At 44.7% G+C, this 23,354-nt stretch overlaps 1 protein-coding gene across 5 annotated transcripts in view; it reads right to left on the bottom strand.

The window, feature by feature from the left end:
* LOC110530786 overlaps positions 1-23,354 on the bottom strand; it is a 28,461-nt gene that overhangs the window by 4,926 nt on the left and 181 nt on the right. Inside the window, exons 1-3 of one of the 5 annotated variants that reach the window (XM_036986538.1) lie at positions 21,631-23,354; positions 16,753-16,867; positions 15,754-16,716 (exon numbers count right to left, since the gene is read on the bottom strand). The exon at positions 21,631-23,354 is cut by the window's right edge and continues 181 nt beyond it. In XM_036986538.1, coding sequence (XP_036842433.1) covers positions 15,842-16,716; positions 16,753-16,867; positions 21,631-23,301 — 2,661 coding nt within the window. In that variant the 5' untranslated portion in view covers positions 23,302-23,354 and the 3' untranslated portion in view covers positions 15,754-15,841. Of the gene's footprint in view, positions 1-15,753; positions 16,868-21,630 lie in introns of all 5 variants that reach the window. The other 4 variants (XM_036986539.1, XM_036986541.1, XM_036986540.1 and 1 more) reach the window with 4 other exon arrangements.

Genomic DNA, 23,354 nt, shown 5'->3' with positions numbered 1-23,354 from the left:
CGGAGAAGAGACGAAGAGTAGCTTAGCACTGGTGACTGCCCCCTCCCCTACAAATTCCTTGACTGCCCCCTAAAGAATATACTTTTGGTTTACATATGTTTATGGTTTTGCTGTATGCTACTGTATACAACAGTAATGTTTGGCCTAATAAATATTTTCTGTTTCTACATTGTATTGGTGTTTACAGTGTACTTGTTACCCCTCTCAGCAGATTAATTTCACTGTAGAACATTGCATTGGTGTTTACAGTGTACTTGTTACCCCTCTCAGCAGATGACTTTCACTGTAGAACATTGTATTGGTGTTTACAGTGTACTTGTTACCCCTCTCAGCAGATGACTTTCACTGTAGAACATTGCATTGGTGTTTACAGTGTACTTGTTACCCCTCTCAGCAGATGACTTTCACTGTAGAACATTGCATTGGTGTTTACAGTGTACTTGTTACCCCTCTCAGCAGATTACTTTCACTGTAGAACATTGTATTGAAATGTAGATATAAGCCTATGAAAGACCAAAGAGCTTTAGATTTAGAACAACAGTGTTTACATGGTAGATCCAGAAATGTACTATTATGAAAGCAGTGTTTGCCATTTGATGCAAATGCTTCATTCTGACATGTGTTTATGGCATTTTGAATGCAGTGTTACATTTTGAAGGAGATGTGAGGCATTTTGCATTTTGTGTGTGCAGTTTTGGGAATTGTGTGTAGAGTTTTGAAAAAAAGGAGACAGTTTTGAAAACGTGTGTAAGCAGTTGGAAAAAACTGTAATAGCAGAACAGGAACATTGTGAAATTAAGAACACGTGGTCACCCCTACTGCAAATGTTCTGGCGGACTCACTAAACACAAATACATATTTTGTAAATAATGTCTGAGTGTTGGAGAGTGCCCCTGGCTGTCCGTACATTTGTAAAACAAGATAATGGTGCCGTCTGCTTTGCTTAATAACAGAAGACATTTGAAATGGTTTATGATTTTACTTTTACTATACATTTACTTTTAATACTTAAGTATATTTTAGAAATTACATTTACTTTTGATACTTAAGTATATTTAAAACCAAATACTTTTATACTTTTACTCAAGTAGTATTTTCAATGGGTGACTTTCACTTTTACTTGAGTAACTTTCTGTTAAGGTATCTATACTTTTCCTCAAGTATGACAATTGGGTACTTTTTCTACCACTGGTTTGGGATCGATTCCATTTCAATTCAGTAAATTCTGAGAATTTCAGTTACTACCTGAAACGACTGAAAAGAAATGGAATTGACCTCAACCCTAGTCCACAGAGAAGCCGACGTATAGCACAATATAGCACAACGTATAGCACAATATCGCACAATATTTTCAATATATATATATTGGATTTTCCATTCCATAGAGTTATTTTTGTACTGTTCAGTCTTAATGTAGTGATGGATATTTAAGCGATAAGGCCCAAGGGGGTGTTGTATATGGCCAATATACAAATGGCTAAGGGCTGTTCCCCTGCACGGCACAACACAGAGTGCCTGGACACAGCCCTTAGCCGTGGTATATTTGCCCAATGCCCAAACCCCTGAGGTGCCTTATTGCTATTATAAACTGGTTACCAATGTAATTTGAGCATTGAAATACCTGTTTTGTCATACCCATGGTATAAGGTCTGATATACCATAGCTGTCACCCAATCAGCATTCAGGTCTTGAACCACCCAGTTTATACTTTAGAATAGATGAAGTGAAGGAGGATAAACTCATGAGTTAGCTATGTGTCCTTGGGTTATCATGACTCATTCAGCCTTGCTACTGTAGCTGGATGAGCCGTGGAAAAAAGTTGTGCCTATCAGTGGAGGCTGATGGGAGGAGCCATAGGAGGACGGGCTCATTGTAATGGCTGGAATGGAGTTAATGAAATGGACTCAAACTCATCAAACATATAGAAACCACATATTTCCATTCCCATTAATTCCATTCCAGCCATTACAATGAGCCCATCCTCTTATATTTCCTTCCGACCAGCCTCCACTGGTGCCTATAGGGAATAGAAATCCAGTTGGGACACAGGCAAGGTAAGCACAGAAGACAATTACACTACAAGAGGAGAGAACAGGAGAGAACATAAGAGAAGGGGAGAGAACAAGAGAGAACAGGATAGAAGAGGAGAGAAAAGGAGAGAAGATGAGAGAATGGAAGAAAAGAAGAGAGAAGATGAGAGAACAGGAGAGAAATGGCAAGAAGAGAAGAGAACAGGAGAGAACAGAAGAGAACAGGAGACAGGAGAGAACGGAGAGAAGACGAGAGAACATGAGAGAAAGGGAGAGAACAGGAGCGAAGTGGCAAGAAGAGGAGTGAACAGGGGAGAAGAGGAGAGAAGAGGAGAGAAGGGGAGAGAACAGGAGAGGAGAGAAGAGGAGAGAAGGGGAGAGAAGAGGAGAGAAGAGTAGAGAAGAGGAGAGAAGAGGAGAGAAGAGGGGAGGGGAGGAGAGAAGAGTAGAGAATAGGAGAGGAGAGGAGAGAAGAGGAGGGAAGATGAGAGAAGAGAAAGGGAGAGGAGAGAACAGGAGAGAAGAGGAGAGGAGAGGAGAGAAAAGGAGAGAAGGGGAGAGAAGGGGAGAGAACTAGAGAGAAGAGGAGAGAAGAGGAGAGAAGGGGAGAGAACAGGAGAGAAGTGGAAAGAAGAGGAGTGAACAGGAGAGAAGAGGAGAGAAGGGGAGAGGGGAGGAGAGAAGAGAAGAGGAGAGAACAGGAGAGAACAGGAGAGAACAGGAGAGAAGGGGAGAGAAGAGGAGAGAAGGGGAGAGAACTAGAGAGAAGAGGAGAGAAGAGGAGAGGGGAGGAGAGAAGAGTAGAGAAGAGGAGAGAAGAGGAGAGAAGGGGAGGGAAGAGGAGAGAAGAGGAGAGAAGAGGAGAGGGGAAAAGTGGAGATAAGAGGAGAGAAGGGGAAAGGGGAGGAGAGAAGAGAAGCGGAAAGAAGAGGAGAGGAGAGGAGAGAACAGGAGAGAAGGGGAGAGGGGAGGAGAGAAGAGAAGAGGAGAGAAGAGAAAACAGGAGAGAAATAGGAGAGAAGAGGATAAAACAGCAGGGAAGAATAGAGAAGACATAATAGAGAAGAAAATCAATGGAATTAATTATATTTTTACTGTAGCCTTTTTCAACTGATAATAGTCTAAACAGACTGCGTTTTCAGAATACACCAAATACACGGTCATAAAATTAAATCACAATTGCGTAGTTACAAGTGATTTACCATAAACGATATCTGCACAGAATTAATATACTTCTATGATATTTCAAAGCCTATTTTGAAAGCTTTAACAGGAAGTCACAGGCCTTTTCTCTCTGGGAATGGTTCGCTATAGCCCCCACAGGCGTTCTCTCTATGGGAGTGGTTCGCTATAGCCCCCACAGGCGTTCTCTCTATGGGAGTGGTTCGCTATAGCCCCGCATGCGTTCTCTCTATGGGAGTGGTTCGCTATAGCCCCCACAGGCGTTCTCTCTATGGGAGTGGTTCGCTATAGTCCCGCGGGCCTTGGCTCTCGCCATGTTTGAACGATGTCTAGAAGTGCTCATGTTTATGGGAACATTTGAAATATAACAAGCTAACGTTTTGGTTTGCCTCACTCTGCTCTGGCATCTGTCCAAAGGCTTGATAATTAAAACCAGATTGTGCTTGGCCCAATTCACAGAAATTAGGCACAAGTCAGAAAAAACAAAATTGCAATTACACATATTCTGCACAAGAGGGAGGTATTTCACACAAACGCCTAGATAAATGCCTAGATAAATGCTTGTGTTTCTACTAGCTCTAGCAGTGCAGTAATACCTAGATAAATGCATGTGTTTCTAGCTCTAACAGTGCAGTAATGCCTAGATAAATGCTTATGTTTCTACTAGCTCTAGCAGTAATACCAAGCTAAATGCTTGTGTTTCTAGCTCTAACAGTGCAGTAATGCCTAGATAAATGCTTATGTTTCTACTAGCTCTAACAGTGCAGTAATGCCTAGATAAATGCTTATGTTTCTACTAGCTCTAGCAGTAATACCAAGCTAAATGCTTGTGTTTCTAGCTCTAACAGTGCAGTAATACCTAGCTAAATGCTTATGTTTCTACTAGCTCTAGCAGTACAGTAATACCAAGCTAAATGCTTGTGTTTCTAGCTCTAACAGTGCAGTAATACCTAGCTAAATGCTTGTGTTTCTAACTCTAACAGTGCAGTAATACCTAGCTAAATTATTGTGTTTCTAACTCTGACTGTGCAGCACTACCTAGCTAAATGCTTGTGTTTCTAGCTCTAGCAGTGCAGTAATACCTAGATAAGTGCTTGTGTTTCTAGCTCTGACAGTGCAGCACTACCTAGCTAAATGCTTGTGTTTCTAGCTCTAGCAGTGCAGTAATACCTAGATAAATGCTTGTGTTTCTAGCTCTGACAGTGCAGCACTACCTAGCTAAATGCTTGTGTTTCTAGCTCTAGCAGTGCAGTAATACCAAGCTAAATGCTTGTGTTTCTAGCTCTAACAGTGCAGTAATACCTAGCTAAATGCTTATGTTTCTACTAGCTCTAGCAGTACAGTAATACCAAGCTAAATGCTTGTGTTTCTAGCTCTAACAGTGCAGTAATACCTAGCTAAATGTTTGTGTTTCTAGCTCTAGCAGTGCAGTAATACCTAGCTAAATGCTTGTGTTTCTAGCTCTAGCAGTGCAGTAATACCTAGCTAAATGCTTGTGTTTCTAGCTCTAACAGTGCAGTAATACCTAGCTAAATGCTTGTGTTTCTAACTCTAACAGTGCTGTAATACCTAGCTAAATTCTTGTGTTTCTAACTCTGACAGTGCAGCACTACCTAGCTAAATGCTTGTGTTTCTAGCTCTAGCAGTGCAGTAATACCTAGCTAAATGCTTGTGTTTTCAATGCTAACAGTGCAGTAATACCTAGCTAAATGCTTGTGTTTCTAATGCTAACTGTGCAGTAATACCTAGCTAAATGCTTGTGTTTCTAATGCTAACTGTGCAGTAATACCTAGCTAAATGCTTGTGTTTCTAATGCTAACTGTGCAGTAATACCTAGTTAAATGCTTGTGTTTCTAATGCTAACTGTGCAGTAATACCTAGCTAAATGCTTGTGTTTTCAATGCTAACAGTGCAGTAATACCTAGCTAAATGCTTGTGTGTCATGTACTGTCATGTTGTCTTGTCTCTGTCCTTTCCCTTCACCCTGTCTCCCTCTGCTGGTCGTTGTTATGTTACCTTTTCTCCCCCTCTTTTCCCCAGCTGTGCCCTGTCTCCTCCTAACTACCTCGTCACCCAGTTCCCCACCTGTTCCCTTTTTCCCTCTGATTAGGTCCCTATATCTGTCTCTGTTTCTGCTCCTGTCCTTGTCGGATTCTTGTTTGTTTGTTTGTGTGTCTCATGCCTGAACCAGACTATCATCGTGTGTGCTGCAACCTTGTCCTGTCCTGTCGGAATCTACCTGCCCATCTGAGCCCACGTATGTTCGTCATTAAAGTACTCTGTTTGTTAATTCGCTTTTGGGTCCTCATTCACGCACCATAACAGAAGAATCCGACCAGCAATGGACCCAGCGACTTCGGATCCTCTCCACTCTGCCGTCGAGATCCAGGGAGCGATGCTAGGCAGACACAAGCAGGAATTGTCTGCTGCTCGACATGCCGTTGAGACCCTGGCCACCCAAGTCTCCAACCTCACAGAACAGGTTCACCATCTCCGCCTCGATCCACCGGCCACTTCCAGGGCTTTCGAATCTCCGGAGCCCAGAATCAATAACCCGCCGTGTTACTCTGGGGAGCCCACTGAATGCCGCTCGTTCCTCACCCAGTGTGATATTGTGTTTTCTCTCCAGCCCAACACTTACTCCAGGAGCACTGCTCGTGTCGCCTACGTCATATCTCTCCTTATTGGACGGGCTCGTGAGTGGGGCACGGCAATCTGGGAGGCAAGGGCTGAGTGTATTAACCAGTATCAAGACTTTAAGGAGGAGATGATACGGGTTTTTGATCGATCTGTTTTTGGGGAGGAGGCTTCCAGGGCCCTGTCTTCCCTATGTCAAGGCAATCGATCCATAACAGACTACTCTATTGAGTTTCGCACTCTTGCTGTCTCCAGTGGCTGGAACGAGCCGGCCTTGCTCGCTCGTCTTCTGGAGGGTTTCCGCGCAGAGGTAAAGGATGAGATTCTCTCCCGGGAGGTTCCTTCCAGCGTGGATTCCTTGATTGAACTCGCTATTCGCATTGAGCGACGGGTTGATCTTCGTCACCGAGCTCGTGGAAAGGAGCTCGCGCTCTCCGTCGCCTCCCTCTCCGCATCACTACCATCTTCCTCTGCCGGCTCGGGTGCTGAGCCCATGCGGCTGGGAGGTATCCGCATCTCGACTAAGGAGAGAGAACGGAGAATCACCAACCGCCTCTGTCTCTATTGCGGTTCCGCTGGTCATTTTGCCACTTCATGTCCAGTAAAAGGCCAGAGCTCGTCAGTAAGCGGAGGGCTACTGGTGAGCGCTACTACTCCTGTCTCTCCTTCAAGATCCTGCACTACCTTGTCGGTCCATCTACGCTGGACCGGTTCGTCAGCTTCCTGCAGTGCCTTAATAGACTCTGGGGCGGAGGGCTGTTTTATGGACGAGACCTGGGCTCGGGAACATGACATTCCTCTCAGACAGTTAAAGGAGCCCACGGCCTTGTTCGCCCTGGATGGTAGTCCTCTCCCCAGGATTCAGCGTGAGACGCTACCTTTAACCCTCACTGTTTCTGGTAATCATAGTGAAACCATTTCTTTTTTAATTTTTCGTTCACCTTTTACACCTGTTGTTTTGGGCCATCCCTGGCTAGTTTGTCATAATCCTTCCATTAATTGGTCTAGTAATTCTATCCTCTCCTGGAACGTCTCTTGTCATGTGAAATGTTTAATGTCTGCTATCCCTCCTGTTTCCTCTGTCTCTTCTTCACAGGAGGAGCCTGGTGATTTGACAGGGGTGCCGGAGGAATATCACGATCTGCGCACGGTGTTCAGTCGGTCCAGGGCCACCTCTCTTCCTCCACACCGGTCGTATGATTGTAGTATTGATCTCCTTCCGGGAACCACCCCCCCCCCGGGGTAGACTATACTCTCTGTCGGCTCCCGAACGTAAGGCTCTCGAAGATTATTTGTCTGTAGCTCTTGACGCCGGTACCATAGTCCCCTCCTCCTCTCCCGCCGGAGCGGGGTTTTTTTTTGTCAAGAAGAAGGACGGGTCTCTGCGCCCCTGCATAGATTATCGAGGGCTGAATGACATAACAGTGAAGAATCGTTATCCGCTTCCTCTTATGTCTTCAGCCTTCGAGATCCTGCAGGGAGCCAGGTTTTTCACTAAGTTGGACCTTCGTAACGCTTACCATCTCGTGCGCATCAGGGAGGGGGACGAGTGGAAGACGGCGTTTAACACTCCGTTAGGGCACTTTGAATACCGGGTTCTTCCTTTCGGCCTCGCTAACGCTCCAGCTGTCTTTCAGGCATTAGTCAATGATGTCCTGAGAGACATGCTGAACATCTTTGTTTTCGTTTACCTTGACGATATCCTGATTTTTTCACCGTCACTCCAGGTTCATGTTCAGCACGTTCGACGTGTCCTCCAGCGCCTTTTAGAGAATTGTCTTTTCGTGAAGGCTGAGAAGTGCACTTTTCATGCCTCCTCCGTCACATTTCTCGGTTCTGTTATTTCCGCTGAAGGCATTAAGATGGATCCCGCTAAGGTCCAAGCTGTCATTGATTGGCCCGTCCCTAAGTCACGCGTCGAGCTGCAGCGCTTTCTCGGCTTCGCGAACTTCTATCGTCGTTTCATCCGTAATTTCGGTCAGGTGGCAGCTCCTCTCACAGCCCTTACTTCTGTCAAGACGTGCTTTAAGTGGTCCGTTTCCGCCCAGGGAGCTTTTGATCTCCTCAAGAATCGTTTTACATCCGCTCCTATCCTTGTTACACCTGACGCCTCTAGACAGTTCGTTGTCGAGGTTGACGCGTCAGAGGTGGGAGTGGGAGCCATCCTTTCTCAGCGCTCCCTCTCTGACGACAAGGTCCACCCATGCGCGTATTTTTCTCATCGCCTGTCGCCGTCGGAACGTAACTATGATGTGGGTAACCGCGAACTGCTCGCCATCCGGTTAGCCCTAGGCGAATGGCGACAGTGGTTGGAGGGGGCGACCGTTCCTTTTGTCGTTTGGACTGACCATAGGAACCTTGAGTACATCCGTTCTGCCAAACGACTTAATGCGCGTCAGGCGCGTTGGGCGCTGTTTTTCGCTCGTTTCGAGTTCGTGATTTCTTATCGTCCGGGCTCTAAGAACACCAAGCCTGATGCTTTGTCTCGTCTCTTCAGTTCTTCAGTAGCCTCCACTGATCCCGAGGGGATTCTCCCTGAGGGGCGTGTTGTCGGGTTGACTGTCTGGGGAATTGAGAGGCAGGTAAAGCAAGCACTCACTCAAACTCCGTCGCCGCGCGCTTGTCCTAGGAACCTTCTTTTCGTTCCCGTTCCTACTCGTCTGGCCGTTCTTCAGTGGGCTCACTCTGCCAAGTTAGCCGGCCACCCTGGCGTTCGGGGTACGCTTGCTTCCATTCGCCAGCGTTTCTGGTGGCCCACCCGGGAGCATGACACGCGTCGTTTCGTGGCTGCTTGTTCGGTCTGCGCGCAGACTAAGTCCGGTAACTCTCCTCCTGCCGGCCGTCTCAGGCCGCTTCCTATTCCCTCTCGACCGTGGTCTCACATCGCCTTAGATTTTGTCACCGGACTGCCTTCGTCAGCGGGGAAGACTGTTATTCTTACGGTTGTCGATAGGTTCTCTAAGGCGGCTCATTTCATTCCCCTTGCTAAGCTTCCTTCTGCTAAAGAGACGGCACAAATCATCATCGAGAATGTTTTCAGAATTCATGGCCTTCCGTCAGACGTCGTTTCGGACAGAGGTCCGCAATTCACGTCTCAATTTTGGAGGGAGTTTTGCCGTTTGATTGGGGCTTCCGTCAGTCTCTCTTCCGGCTTTCACCCCCAGTCTAACGGTCAAGCAGAACGGGCCAATCAGACTATTGGTCGCATCTTACGCAGTCTTTCTTTTCGCAACCCTGCGTCTTGGTCAGAACAGCTCCCCTGGGCAGAATACGCCCACAACTCGCTTCCTTCGTCTGCGACCGGGCTATCTCCTTTTCAGAGTAGCCTCGGGTACCAGCCTCCGTTGTTCTCATCTCAGTTCGCCGAGTCCAGCGTCCCCTCCGCTCAGGCTTTTGTCCAACGTTGCGAGCGCACCTGGAAGAGGGTCAGGTCTGCACTTTGCCGTTATAGGGCGCAGACTGTGAGAGCTGCTAATAAGCGTAGAACGAAGAGCCCTAGATATTGTCGCGGTCAGAGAGTTTGGCTCTCCACTCAGAACCTTCCCCTTAAGACGGCTTCTCGCAAGTTGACCCCGCGGTTCATTGGTCCATTCCGTATCTCTCAGGTCATTAATCCTGTCGCAGTGCGACTTCTTCTTCCGCGATATCTTCGTCGCGTCCACCCGGTCTTCCATGTCTCCTGTGTTAAGCCCGCTCTTCGCGCCCCCGCTCGTCTTCCCCCCCCCCCCCCCCATCCTTGTCGAGGGCGCACCTATCTACAGGGTCCGTAAAATCTTGGACATGCGTCCTCGGGGCCGTGGTCATCAGTACCTAGTTGACTGGGAGGGGTACGGTCCTGAGGAGAGGAGTTGGGTTCCCTCTCGGGACGTGCTGGACCGTGCGCTGATTGATGATTTCCTCCGTTGCCGCCAGGTTTCCTCCTCGAGTGCGCCAGGAGGCGCTCGGTGAGTGGGGGGGTACTGTCATGTACTGTCATGTTGTCTTGTCTCTGTCCTTTCCCTTCACCCTGTCTCCCTCTGCTGGTCGTTGTTATGTTACCTTTTCTCCCCCTCTTTTCCCCAGCTGTGCCCTGTCTCCTCCTAACTACCTCGTCACCCAGTTCCCCACCTGTTCCCTTTTTCCCTCCGATTAGGTCCCTATATCTGTCTCTGTTTCTGCTCCTGTCCTTGTCGGATTCTTGTTTGTTTGTTTGTGTGTCTCATGCCTGAACCAGACTATCATCGTGTGTGCTGCAACCTTGTCCTGTCCTGTCGGAATCTACCTGCCCATCTGAGCCCACGTATGTTCGTCATTAAAGTACTCTGTTTGTTAATTCGCTTTTGGGTCCTCATTCACGCACCATAACATTGTGTTTCTAGCTTTAACGGTGCAGTAATACCTAGCTAAATGCTTGTGTTTCTAGCTTTAACGGTGCAGTAATACCTAGCTAAATGCTTGTGTTTCTAGCTTTAACGGTGCAGTAATACCTAGTAATAATAAATATAAAAACAATACACACATAATCTAGAAGAAAAAAAAATACAAATTATCAAAATGAGCAATGTATATATACAGTGGCAAGAAAAAAGTATGTGAACCCTTTGGAATTACCTGGACTTCTGCATAAATTGGTCATCAAATTTGATTTTAACTTCATCGAAAATAGACAAACATATTCGGGCTTAAACTAATAACACACAAATGATTGTATTTTTCTTGTCTCTATTGAATATATAATTTAAAAGTTCTCAGTGTAGGTTGGAAAAAGTATGTGAACCCCCAGGATAATGAGTTAGATGAAGTTCAGATCCAATTTGATGACCAATTTATGCATAAATCCAGGTAATTCCAAAGGGTTCACATACTTTTTCTTGCCATTGTATATATTTACATACACCACCGTTCAAAAAATTTGGAGTCACATAGAAATGTCCTTGTTTTTGAAAGAAAAAAAAAATGGTCCATTAAAATAGCATCAAATTGATCAGAAATACAGTGTAGACATTGTTAATGTTGTAAATAACTATTGTAGCTGGAAACAGAGGATTTTTAAAGGAGTGTTTACACTGGTGTACAGAGGCCCATTATCAACAACCATCACTCCTGTGTTCCAATGGCACGTCGTGTTAGCTAATACAAGTTTACTGTTTTAAACTACTAATTGATCATTAGAAAACCCTTCTGCAATTATGTTAGCACAGCTGAAAACTGTCGTGCTGATTAAAGAAGCAATAAAACTGGCCTTCTTTAGACTAGTTGAGTATCTGGAGCACCAGCATTTGTGGGTTCGATTACAGGCTCAGAATGGCTAGAAACAAATAACTTTCTTCTGAAACTCGTCAGTCTATACTTGTTCTGAAAAATCAAGGCTATTCAATGCAAGAAATTGCCAAGAAACTGAAGATCTCGTACAACGATGTGTACTTCTCCCTTCACAGAAAGGCATAAACTGGCTCTAACCAGAATAGAAAGAGGAGTGGGAGGCCCCGGTGCACAACTGAGCAAGAGGACAAGTACATTAGAGTGTCTAGTTTGATAAACAGACGCCTCACAAGTCCTCAACTGGCAGCTTCATTAAATAGTACCTGTAAAACACCAGTCTCAACATCAACAGTAGTGAAGAGGCAACTCCGGGATGCTGGCCTTCTAGGCAGAGTTGCAAAGAAAAAGCCTTATCTCAGACTGGCCAATAAAAAGAAGAGATTAAGATGGGCAAAAGGCACTGGACAGAGGAACTCTGTCGCCTCTTCACTTTTGATGTGGATGGGGGAGTGTCTGTCGCTGCTGTCTCCTGTAGTCCTCATTCAGAGCCTTCGTTTTGTTGACATTGACGGAGACTTATTTTCCTGGCACTACTCCACCAGGGCTTTGATCTCTTCCCTGTAGGCCGTCTCATTGTTGTTGGTAATCAGGCGTACCACTGTTATGTCATCAACAAACTTGATGATTGAGTTGGAGACCTGTGTGGGTGACCAGGGAGTATGAGGGGGGGGGTCTGAGCACCCACCCCTGTGGGGCCCATGTGTTGAGGATCAGCGTGGCAGAGGTGTTGTTGCTTTACCTTCCCCACCTGGGGGGGGGGGCGGCCCATCAGGAGTCCATGACCCAGTTGCACAGGGAGGTGTTCACACCCAGCACCCTGACCTTAGTGCCCCCGGCCCGCCACTGGAGTCACTAGTGCTTGATGGGACAAGAACATCTCTGCCGGCCAAACCCTCCCCTAACCCGGACGACACTGGGACAATTGTGCGCCGACCCATGGGTCTCCCAGTCGCGACCGCCTGCTCCAGAGCCTGGACTCTAACCAGGATCTCTAGTGACACAGCTAGCACTGCGATGTGCCTTAGACCACTGTGCCATTCGGGAGACCCGATGCCTCCATCATTCTGAAGTGGAAGAAGTTTGGAACCACCAAGACCCTTCCTAGAGCTGGCCGCCTGGCCAAACTGAGCATTCGTGGGAGAAGGGTCTTGGTCAGGGAGGTGACCAAGAACTTATGGTCACTCTGACAGAGCTCTAGAGTTCCTCTGTGGAGATGGGAGAACCTTCCAGAAGAACAACCATCTCTGCAGCACTCCACCAATCTAAATGCTTGCCTTTATGGTAGAGTGGCCAGACAGAAGTCACTTCTCAATTAACGGCACATGACAGCCCACTTGGAGTTTGCCAAAAGGCACCTAAAGACTATCAGACCATGAGAAACAAGTTCATCTGGTCTGATGAAACCAAGATGGAACTCTTTGGCCTGAATGCCGTCACGTCTGGAGCAAACCTGGCACCATCCCTACGGTGAAGCATGGTGGTGGCAGAGTCATGCGGTGGGGATGTTTTTCAGCGGCAGGAACTGGGAGACTAGTCAGGATCGAGGCAAAGCTGAACGGAGCATTGTACAGAGAGATCTTTGATGAAAAGTTACTCCAGAGCACTCAAGACCTCAGACTGGGCCAAAAGTTCACCTTCCAAAAGGACAACGACCCTAAGTACACAGACGACACAGGAGTGGCTTCAGGACAGGTCTCGGATGTGGCCCAGCCAGAGCCCGGTCTTAAACCCGATCAAACATCTCTGGAGAGACCTGAAAATGGCTGTGCAGCAACATTCCCCATCCAACCTGACAGAGCTTGAGAGGATCTGCAGAGAAGAATGGGAGAAACTCCACAAATACAGGTGTACCAAGCTTGTAGCGTCATACCCAAGAAGACTCAATGCTGTAATCGCTGCCAAAGCTGCTTCAACAAAGTACTGAGCAAAGGGTCTGAATACTTATGTAAATGTAGTATTTAAGTTTTTTATTTTTTTTATAAAAACCTGTTTTTGCTTTGTCATTATGGGGTATTGTGTGTAGATTGAGGGAAAAAAAAGGCCATTTAATCCATTTTAGAATAAGGCTGTAACCAAACAAAATGTGGAAAAAGTCAAGGATCTGAATACTTTCCGAATGCACTGTATGAACAGAGTACGTTACAGTCCCTGATATCTCTCTGGACGGAGATCTTTGCCCTGAGCTCGTCGACTCTATTGTCTAGGGACTGACCGTTAGCGAGTAATGCTAACATCGGGTGGTGTTGTCCGAGTCTATCTCGGGCCTCACTTCTTCTTCGTCTTCTCCGGTGTCAGCGTATTGGTGCAGCCCGCGGGATGAATAGAGCTACCTCTGGAAGTTCAAACAACCTCACACTCAACGTCAACAAAACAAAGGAGATGATCGTGGACTTCAGGAAACAGCAGAGGGAGCACCCCCCTATCCACATCGACGGGACAGTAGTGGAGAGGGTAGTAAGTATTAAGTTCCTCGGCGTACACATCACGGACAAACTGAATTGGTCCACCCACACAGACAGCATGGTGAAGAAGGCGCAGCAGCGCCTCTTCAACCTCAGGAGGCTGAAGAAATTTGGCTCGTCACCAAAAGCAATCTCAAACTCTTACAGATACACAATCAAGAGCATCCTGTCGGACTGTATCACCGCCTGGTACGGCAACTGCTCCGCCCACAACCGTAAGGCTCTCCAGAGGGTAGTGAGGTCTGCACAACGCATCACCGGGGGCAAACTACCTGCCCTCCAGGACACCTACACCACCCGATGTCACAGGAAGGCCATAAAAATCATCAGGGACAACAACCACCCGAGCCACTGCCTGTTCACCCCGCTATCATCCAGAAGACGAGGTCAGTACAGGTGCATCAAAGCAGGGACTGAGAGACTGAAAAACAGCTTCTATCTCAAGGCCATCAGACTGTTAAACAGCCACCACTAAAATTGAGTGGCTGCTGCCAACACACTGACTCAACTCCAGCCACTTCAATAATGTAAAAATGTATGCAAAAAATGTATCACTAGCCACTTTAAACAATGCCACTTCATATAATGTTTACATACCCTACATTACTCATCTCATATGTATATACTGTACTCTGTACCATCTGCTGCATCTTGCCATCTTGATGTAATACATGTATCACTAGCCACTTTAAACAATGCCACATTTATATGTTTACATACCCTACATTACTCATCTCATATGTATATACTGCACTCTGTACCATCTACTGCATCTTGCCTATTCCGTTCTGTACCATCACTCATTCACATATCTTTATGTACATATTCTTTCATTCCTTTACACTGTGTGTATAAGGTAGTTGTTGTGAAATTGTTAGGTTATATTACTCGTTGGTTATTACTGCATTGTCGGAACTAGAAGCACAAGCATTTCGCCACACTCGCATTAACTTCTGCTAACCATGTGCATGTGACCAATACAATTTGATTTGATTTGAAGTCTGATATCTGCTCAAATATCTGATGAGTGACCATCAATCTAATATCCAAACGGTATTTCCCGGGCTGTGGGTAATAATACAAGAACAAATAATGTAAGAAGTAACACATGCAAAAGAAATACTGCAAAGTTGGCTAGGAACTGGAAACAGTGCGACCGTGTCTGTCCTGACTGGAGAAACGAGTGGGGGAGTTATTTTGTAGTCCTGCCAATGACTCAGATAGATAGTCATGTCTGTTATCCTATAAATACTTACCGAAGAGAGGGTAGACTAGCGGCAGTTGGATCCAATATCTGTCCCAGATGGTTGGTGTCTCATTACAATAAATGATTCAACTCTATTTTTTTATTTTTTTACTTTCCATTTCTCTGAAGTCATGATGACTAAGTTATAGCAAGAAGTAGAAACTAATGTGACATAAACATCAGCAGACAAACAAATAAACACACACAGACAAACAAACACACACAGACACACAAACACACACAGACAAACAAACACACACACACAGACACACACACAGACAAACAGAGACACACACAGACACACAGATACACACAGACAAACAGAGACACACACACACAGACACACACACAGACAAACAGAGACACACACAGACACACAGACACAAACACAGACAAACAGAGACACACACACACAGACACACACACAGACAAACAGAGACACACAGACAAACAGACACACACAGACAAACAGAAACACACAGACACACACACAGACAAACAGATACACACACAGGCAAACAGAGACACACACAGACAAACAGAGACACACACAGACAAACAGACACACACACAGACAAACAGATTCAGACACACACAGACACACACAGAAACACACAGACACACAGACACACACAGACACACAGATACACACACACAGTCATCTTGCATCTTCACAGATATGGCTGCTGAAATGTTATTTTTGTATAATCAAACTGTTATACTACCATGACGCGCACGTCATCAGCAGTCAGGTTGTGTAAACCACGAGTCAATCTGTGTAAATGTAATTCTCTATTTCTCTGAAGTCATGACTAAGAACTGCTAGGAAGGAACTCGTGACATGAACATTAGCAGACACACACACACACACACACACACACACACACACACTTACCGCAAGCTTTCCTTCTCAGACTACTTATCAGTGTAGTTCTGTCCTTGTATTATATGTTCCAGGCCCCCATGGAAGTGAGGCTGTCCCCTCATACCATGCCACACCAGGGGGGTGTCTTCAAGTCACTGGGAGGCAGGGCAGGGTGGGTTGGGTGGTTAGGGTGGGTAGGGTAGGGTGGCTGGGCCAGGTGGGGCAGGACCGGCAGTGCTGGGTGGGCAGGGTAGGTTGGTTGAGCCGGACTCTTACTGAGCCTCTCCACCCGTCCGTTGTGGCGGGGGTACAGTGGAGATTTCTGGATCCTAAGAGTGGGGACACTGTATCCGACCATGGCTGTGGGGTCAGACAGTTGAGTCCATAGGGGCAGGGGTAGGGAGCGGGTCATTTCTAGCTCTGGGGGGGTCTGGGGGGCCACATGGTTCAGTTCTCTACCTGGACCGGGTAGAGGAGGGTGTCCGTTGAGCCCCCGTCTGTCCTGTTTGGGGTCTTTGGAGGTGCTCAGGGAGCCCATGGGGCTCAGGGCTGTGACCCCAACCCGGTTGGTCTTGATGACAGATGCGGTGAGGACAGGAGACAGGGAGTTAGTTCGTATGGTGACAGTATGGTCAGGTTGTCTGTACAGTAGGGAGACTCCCTGATCTCCATTAGTCTTCTGTCTGTACACCAGGACCCCAGGGATGTCTCTGGGGTCGGGAGGAGGGTCATGTATGATGACAGTATGATCCATGTCGCTGCACTGTGGTCCATGGTTCCCAGGAGTCTTATGGTTGTGGACCAGGTCCCCTGTACCAGTCCAGTGGGTGTGTACCTGGACCCTAGTAGTCTTCTGGTTGACGATCCGGTCCATGTCTCTGTACTGTGGTCTCTGGTCTCCCTGGTTGAACATCAGGACTCCTTTACAGTCTCTGGGGTTGGGGTGACCGTCACCACCTTTACAGTCTCTGGGGTTGAGGTGACCGTCACCACCTTTACAGTCTCTGGGGTTGAGGTGACTGTCACCACCTTTACAGTCTCTGGGGTTGAGGTGACCGTCACCACGACTAGGGGACTTGTTACATGATCCCTCTTCCTCTTCCAGGTCAATGTTAGCTGTCAGACGATCTATCTGTTGGACCACCTAAAGGATGACCCAGAGTCAATAAACATAGTCACCATATACTATATGTTTTTAAAGAGTCATGAGATTTTAGATTTTGTTTGACAATGTATAATTTATTATATTTTAGAACAAAATTATTTTGTTAGCTGTCAGACAATACATTTGTTGGACCATCTACTGGACAGTACAGTGAGTCAATATATTACATTACTACAGTATATTACTACATTACTACAGTATATTACTGCATTATACTACAATACTACAGGTTATTAATACATTATACTACATTACTAAAGTATATTAATACATTATACTACATAAGTTACCAGTACACTATATTACATTATATCATGTTTCTGATTGGCTTGAATGGCATTCTAGAGCATGCGTTATTTATGGTTAGCTAAACTAGCAAGTCTGTTTGTTTAGTTATCAACGACTGTATCTAGCCATCTAGTAAACGTGTTATCTACTCGAACACATTTCTACCTGCAGACAAACACATTTCTAGTGGCAAATGTGTTCAATTATAGCCAAGGTATAAAAGGGATAATCAACTCGGGTTTCTATGCGTTCTCTGGAAAATAATGTAACTCTGTGGAAGGTTCATTCCATTCCGCTAGCACTTTGTGTATCACACCTTCCACGTCATTCATTATTTTCCATAGTCCCTCGTTGATTAACCCTTACTTACTGGAGTATATTAATGCATTATACTACATTACTACAGTCTATTAATACATTATACTACATTACTACAGTATATTAATGCATTATACTACATTACTACAGTATATTAATACATTATACTACATTACTACAGTATATTAATGCATTATACTACATTACTACAGTATATTAATACATTATACTACATTACTACAGTATATTAATACATTATACTACATTCCTACTTTCGTTACCACTACATATGCTACATTACTACAGTATATTAATACATTATACTACATTACTACAGTACATGAATACATTATACTACATACTACATTATTTACCACTGCATTATACTACATTACTACATGAGTTACCACAACATTATAATACATTACTAAAGTATATTAATACATTATTGTACATTACCACATTAGTTACCACTATACCATACTACATTACTACACTATATTAATACAGTACACTACATTACTACGTTAGTTACCACTACATATTCTACATTACTACAGTATATTAATACATTATACTACATTACTACAGTACATTAATACATTATACTACATACTACATTATTTACTAGTTACCACTGCATTATACTACATTACTACATTAGTTACCACAACATTATAATACATTACTAAAGTATATTAATACATTATTGTACATTACTACACTATATTAATACATTATACTACATACTACATTAGTTACCACTGCATTATACTACATTACTACAGTATATTAAAACAGTATACTACATAGTACATTAGTTACCACTATACCATACTACATTACTACACTATATTAATACAGTACACTACAGTATATTAAAACATTATACTACATAGTACATTAGTTACCACTATACCATACTACATTACTACACTATATTAACACAGTACACTACATTACTACGTTAGTTACCACTACATAATCTACATTACTACAGTATATTAATACATTATACTACATTACTACAATACATTAATACATTATACTACCTTACTAAATTAGTTACCACTGTGTTATACTGCATTACTACATTAGTTACCACAACATTAACTGCATTACCAAAGTATATTAATACATTATTGTATATTACTACATTAGTTACCACTATACCATACTACATTACTACACCATATTAATACAGTATACTACATTACTATGTTAGTTACCACTACATTATAGTACATTACAACACTATACTAAAACATGATACTACATTACTAAATTAGTTAGCATTACATTATACTACATTACCACAGTACATTAATGCAGTATACTACATTACTACATGCATTACCCCTACATTATACTACATTACTACAGTATATTAATACATTATACTACATTACTACAGTATATTAATAGATTATACTACATTACTACATCGTATTGATACATTACACCACATTACTACAGTATATTAATACATTATACTACATTACTACAGTGTATTGATACATTACACTACATTACTACAGTATATTAATACATTATACTACATTACTACATTTGTTACCACTACATTATACTACATTACTACCGTATATTAATACATTATACTACATTACTACAGTATATTAATACATTATACTACATTATTACAGTACATTAATACATTATACTACATTACTACAGCATATTGATACGTTACACTACATTACTACAGTATATTAATACATTATACTACATTACTACATTTGTTACCACTACATTATACTACATTACTACAGTATATTAATACATTATACAACATTATGTTATACTGGACCATGTCTCTTTTACAACGCAAGTCTTTCAATTGAGCCATTCACAATTTTTTTACAATTTACAGCATATTACAATGCATATTGCATATTGACACCATTAAAGCTAAGCATAGTTAAGAGCCTGTCTCAAGACAGGCTCTTTAATGTGCTTCTTGTGTCTATCAATTCCAGCAGCAGGTTTTTAGCCAAACGGTCGATGCGAATCGCTTTCAATCAATGCAACTGCAAGAAATGACTCAAATTATGAGCAGTGCCACAGTATCTCCTTCCATATCAGCCTGCATCATTCTTTTTTTCTACAGAGCTGAATGCATGAAGGCTATTCCACCGAAACAGAATAAGGCTGTGACTCAGATTTTTCCCTTTATAATGAATGGTACAGTGTACCAAACAAAAACCAATGGAAACACATTTACTTGAAGAACTGTGCAGATGCCAAGTTTGGTAACAGAATGACGGCACAAACAGCACAAACCGTCATTCTGTTACCAAACTTTGCCTCTGCCCAGTTCTTCAAGTAAATGTGTTTTCATTGGTTTTTTGTTTGACGTTTTAAAGTGAAGAATCATCTGAGTCTGAGCATCATTCTGTTACTGTGGAATTGCCCCATAAACAGAAAGAGGACACTCATAGGTCCATCAGCATCTGCTTTACTTCAAATGTTAACGTAAAGCATACTGAAACAACCCTACTGAAACAACCCTACTGAAACACCCCTACTGAAACACCCCTACTGAAACAACCCTACTGAAACAACCCTACTGAAACACCCCTACTGAAACACCCCTACTGAAACACCCCTACTGAAACAACCCTACTGAAACAACCCTACTGAAACAACCCTACTGAAACAACCCTACTGAAACAACCCTACTGAAACACCCCTACTGAAACAACCCTACTGAAACAACCCTACTGAAACAACCCTACTGAAACACCCTACTGAAACAACCCTACTGAAACAACCCTACTGAAACAACCCTACTGAAACACCCTACTGAAACAACCCTACTGAAACAACCCTACTGAAACAACCCTACTGAAACACCCTACTGAAACAACCCTACTGAAACAACCCTACTGAAACAACCCTACTGAAACACCCTACTGAAACACCCCTACTGAAACACCCCTACTGAAACAACCCTACTGAAACAACCCTACTGAAACAACCCTACTGAAACACCCTACTGAAACAACCCTACTGAAACAACCCTACTGAAACAACGCTACTGAAACAACCCTACTGAAACAACCCTACTGAAACAACCCTACTGAAACAACCCTACTGAAACAACCCTACTGAAACACCCCTACTGAAACACCCCTACTGAAACACCCCTACTGAAACACCCCTACTGAAACAACCCTACTGAAACAACCCTACTGAAACACCCTACTGAAACAACCCTACTGAAACAACCCTACTGAAACAACCCTACTGAAACAACCCTACTGAAACACCCCTACTGAAACAACCCTACTGAAACACCCTACTGAAACAACCATACTGAAACAACCCTACTGAAACAACCCTACTGAAACATATACATGGACTCGAGGCAAACATGACCTCGTCCTCAGATCACTGTGTGCGTTTCAGCCAACTCCTCTGACTATTGTGGTCCTGTTTTGTTTTTGTCATACCGTTCATCAATGACCATTCATAATAGGCACTCACCCGAAAACGTGTCCTTAAAATTGGTTGTATGATCCCCTAAGTACACTCCATAGAAAATTAGATATGGACAGAACTCAGATGGATATGCCTCAATCATTCATTGCATTTATGCAGGGTAAAGTAATGAACTATCAAAGCTTAATGGAGTACTGTCCATTTAATTCCATTTTCTATTGATTCATCAGCTTTTTGCTTCAGTCAACTTCTCAGACTACATGAACAGCATGACAACTAGTTAGATTCGCGAGCCACACTGAACTTCCAAGCTTACATAAACATGCGTTATGTAGTGTGGCTCGCGAGGCTAGCCAAGGTACAAGTGGCGCAGTGCTTAGAGGCGTCCCTACAGACCCGGGTTCGATCCCTGGCTGTATCACAACAGATCGTGATCGGGAGTCCCATAGGGTGGAGCACAATTGGCCCAGTGTCGTCCGAGTTAGGGGAGGGTTTGGCCGGGGTAGGCCGTCATTATAAATAAGAATTTGTTCTTAACTGATTTGTCTAGATAAATACATGTTCAATAAAATAAAAATAAATAAAACATTATTACAACAGTCGGAGTTGGCTAAAACACATACAGATTTGGGACCAGGCTCACTGTAGGTAAACATACAGTAGAGGCTTCTTACCTCCTTCATCTCCACGTGGACTTGTTTGAGACCCCCCAGGACCCCCTCCAGGTCTGACACCACCTGTCTGATCTGCTCACAGACAGAACCCTCCTTCGTCCGGACTGAATCCTCCTTCTCCCGGATCGAACCCTGGTTCTCCTGGGTTGAACCCTTCTTCGCCTGGACTGAAACCTCCTTCTCCCGGACCGAACCCTGGTTCTCCTGGGTTGAACCCTCCTTCGCCTGGACTGAAACCTCCTTCTCCCGGATCGAACCCTGGTTCTCCTGGGTTGAACCCTTCTTCGCCTGGACTGAAACCTCCTTTTCCCGGATCGAACCCTGGTTCTCCTGGGTTGAACCGCGGTTCTCATGGACCGCACACTCATTCGCCCGGATCGCATTCTGGTTCTCCAGGACCGAACACTCCTTCTCCCTGACTGAACCCTCCTTCTCCCGGAGCAAACCCTGGTTCTTCCAGACCGAACCCTGCTTCTTCCTGACCAAACCCTCAGAGCTCGAGCCAGCAGGGACATGTCGTCCATTACAGCCGTCTTCTCCTATCCCACCTCCAACTCCTCCAGCCTTTAATCTAGTAGTCCTCTCCTGGGGGTTAGCTCTATCTCCCCTGCCCTGAGAGGACACAGGCCTGGGACTTGGACCACCAATGCCACAGCATCCATTTGGCATGTGGGAGTGTAAATTTCCTTGTTCCAGTGGTACACACCTGTCCAAATGATCGTGTTGACCACCAGCAGTAAATCTCCAGTCCTGCCTTTCTGTACTGTAACTGTAGCTAGCCTGTCTGTGTTTCGGCTGATCCCAGATCTTGTCTTCTGGACCGTAGCTAGTCTGTCCGTGTATCGGTTTGTCTTCTGGACTATAACTAGCCTGTCTGTGTTTCGACTGATCCCAGATCTGTTCTTCTGGACCATAGCTAGTCTGTCCGTGTATCGGTTTGTCTTCTGGACTATAACTAGCCTGTCTGTGTTTCGACAGATCCCAGATCTGTTCTTCTGGACCGTAGCTAGTCTGTCCGTGTATCGGTTTGTCTTCTGGACTATAACTAGCCTGTCTGTGTTTCGACAGATCCCAGATCTGTTCTTCTGGACCGTAGCTAGTCTGTCCGTGTATTGGCTTGTCTTCTGGACTGTAGCTGTAGCTAGCCTGTCTGTGTAGTTCCTGTGGACCGTAGCTAGTCTGTCTTTCTAGCCTCAAACTGTAGCTGCAGCTGGCCTGTCTGTGTTTTGACTGACCCCAGATCTGTTCTTCCACTCCATAACTAGCCTGCCTGCGTATCGGTTTGTCTTCTGTACTGTAACTGCAGCTGGCCTGTCTGTGTTTTGACTGACCCCAGATCTGTTCTTCCACTCCATAACTAGCCTGCCTGCGTATCGGTTTGTCTTCTGTACTGTAACTGCAGCTGGCCTGTCTGTGTTTTGACTGACCCCAGATCTGCTCTTCCGCTCCATAACTAGCCTGCCTGCTCCCCTCTGGATCGTAGTTGTAGCTAGTCTGTCTGTGTGCCGGCTCTGGGTCCGCCGGGAGTGACAAGGCTGACGCATGTCTGCTGCTGTTGAAGGGGTGTGTCCCGGTCGCCGTCCCAACAGCGTCACCTCCACCCTGTCCCACACAGCCACATTGTTCTCTCACAGGGGAATAGTGTCTCAGACCAGGGCCTGAGGGCTCCATTGGCCAGCTCCACTGGGCAGGGTTGTAGTCATAGGTTTGGCTAGGGCTAAATA

Source organism: Oncorhynchus mykiss, chromosome 8 (genome assembly GCF_013265735.2).
Source record: "Oncorhynchus mykiss isolate Arlee chromosome 8, USDA_OmykA_1.1, whole genome shotgun sequence".
In the NCBI taxonomy this organism is placed as follows: domain Eukaryota; kingdom Metazoa; phylum Chordata; class Actinopteri; order Salmoniformes; family Salmonidae; genus Oncorhynchus; species Oncorhynchus mykiss.
This window is presented reverse-complemented; position numbering and strand designations above follow the sequence as displayed.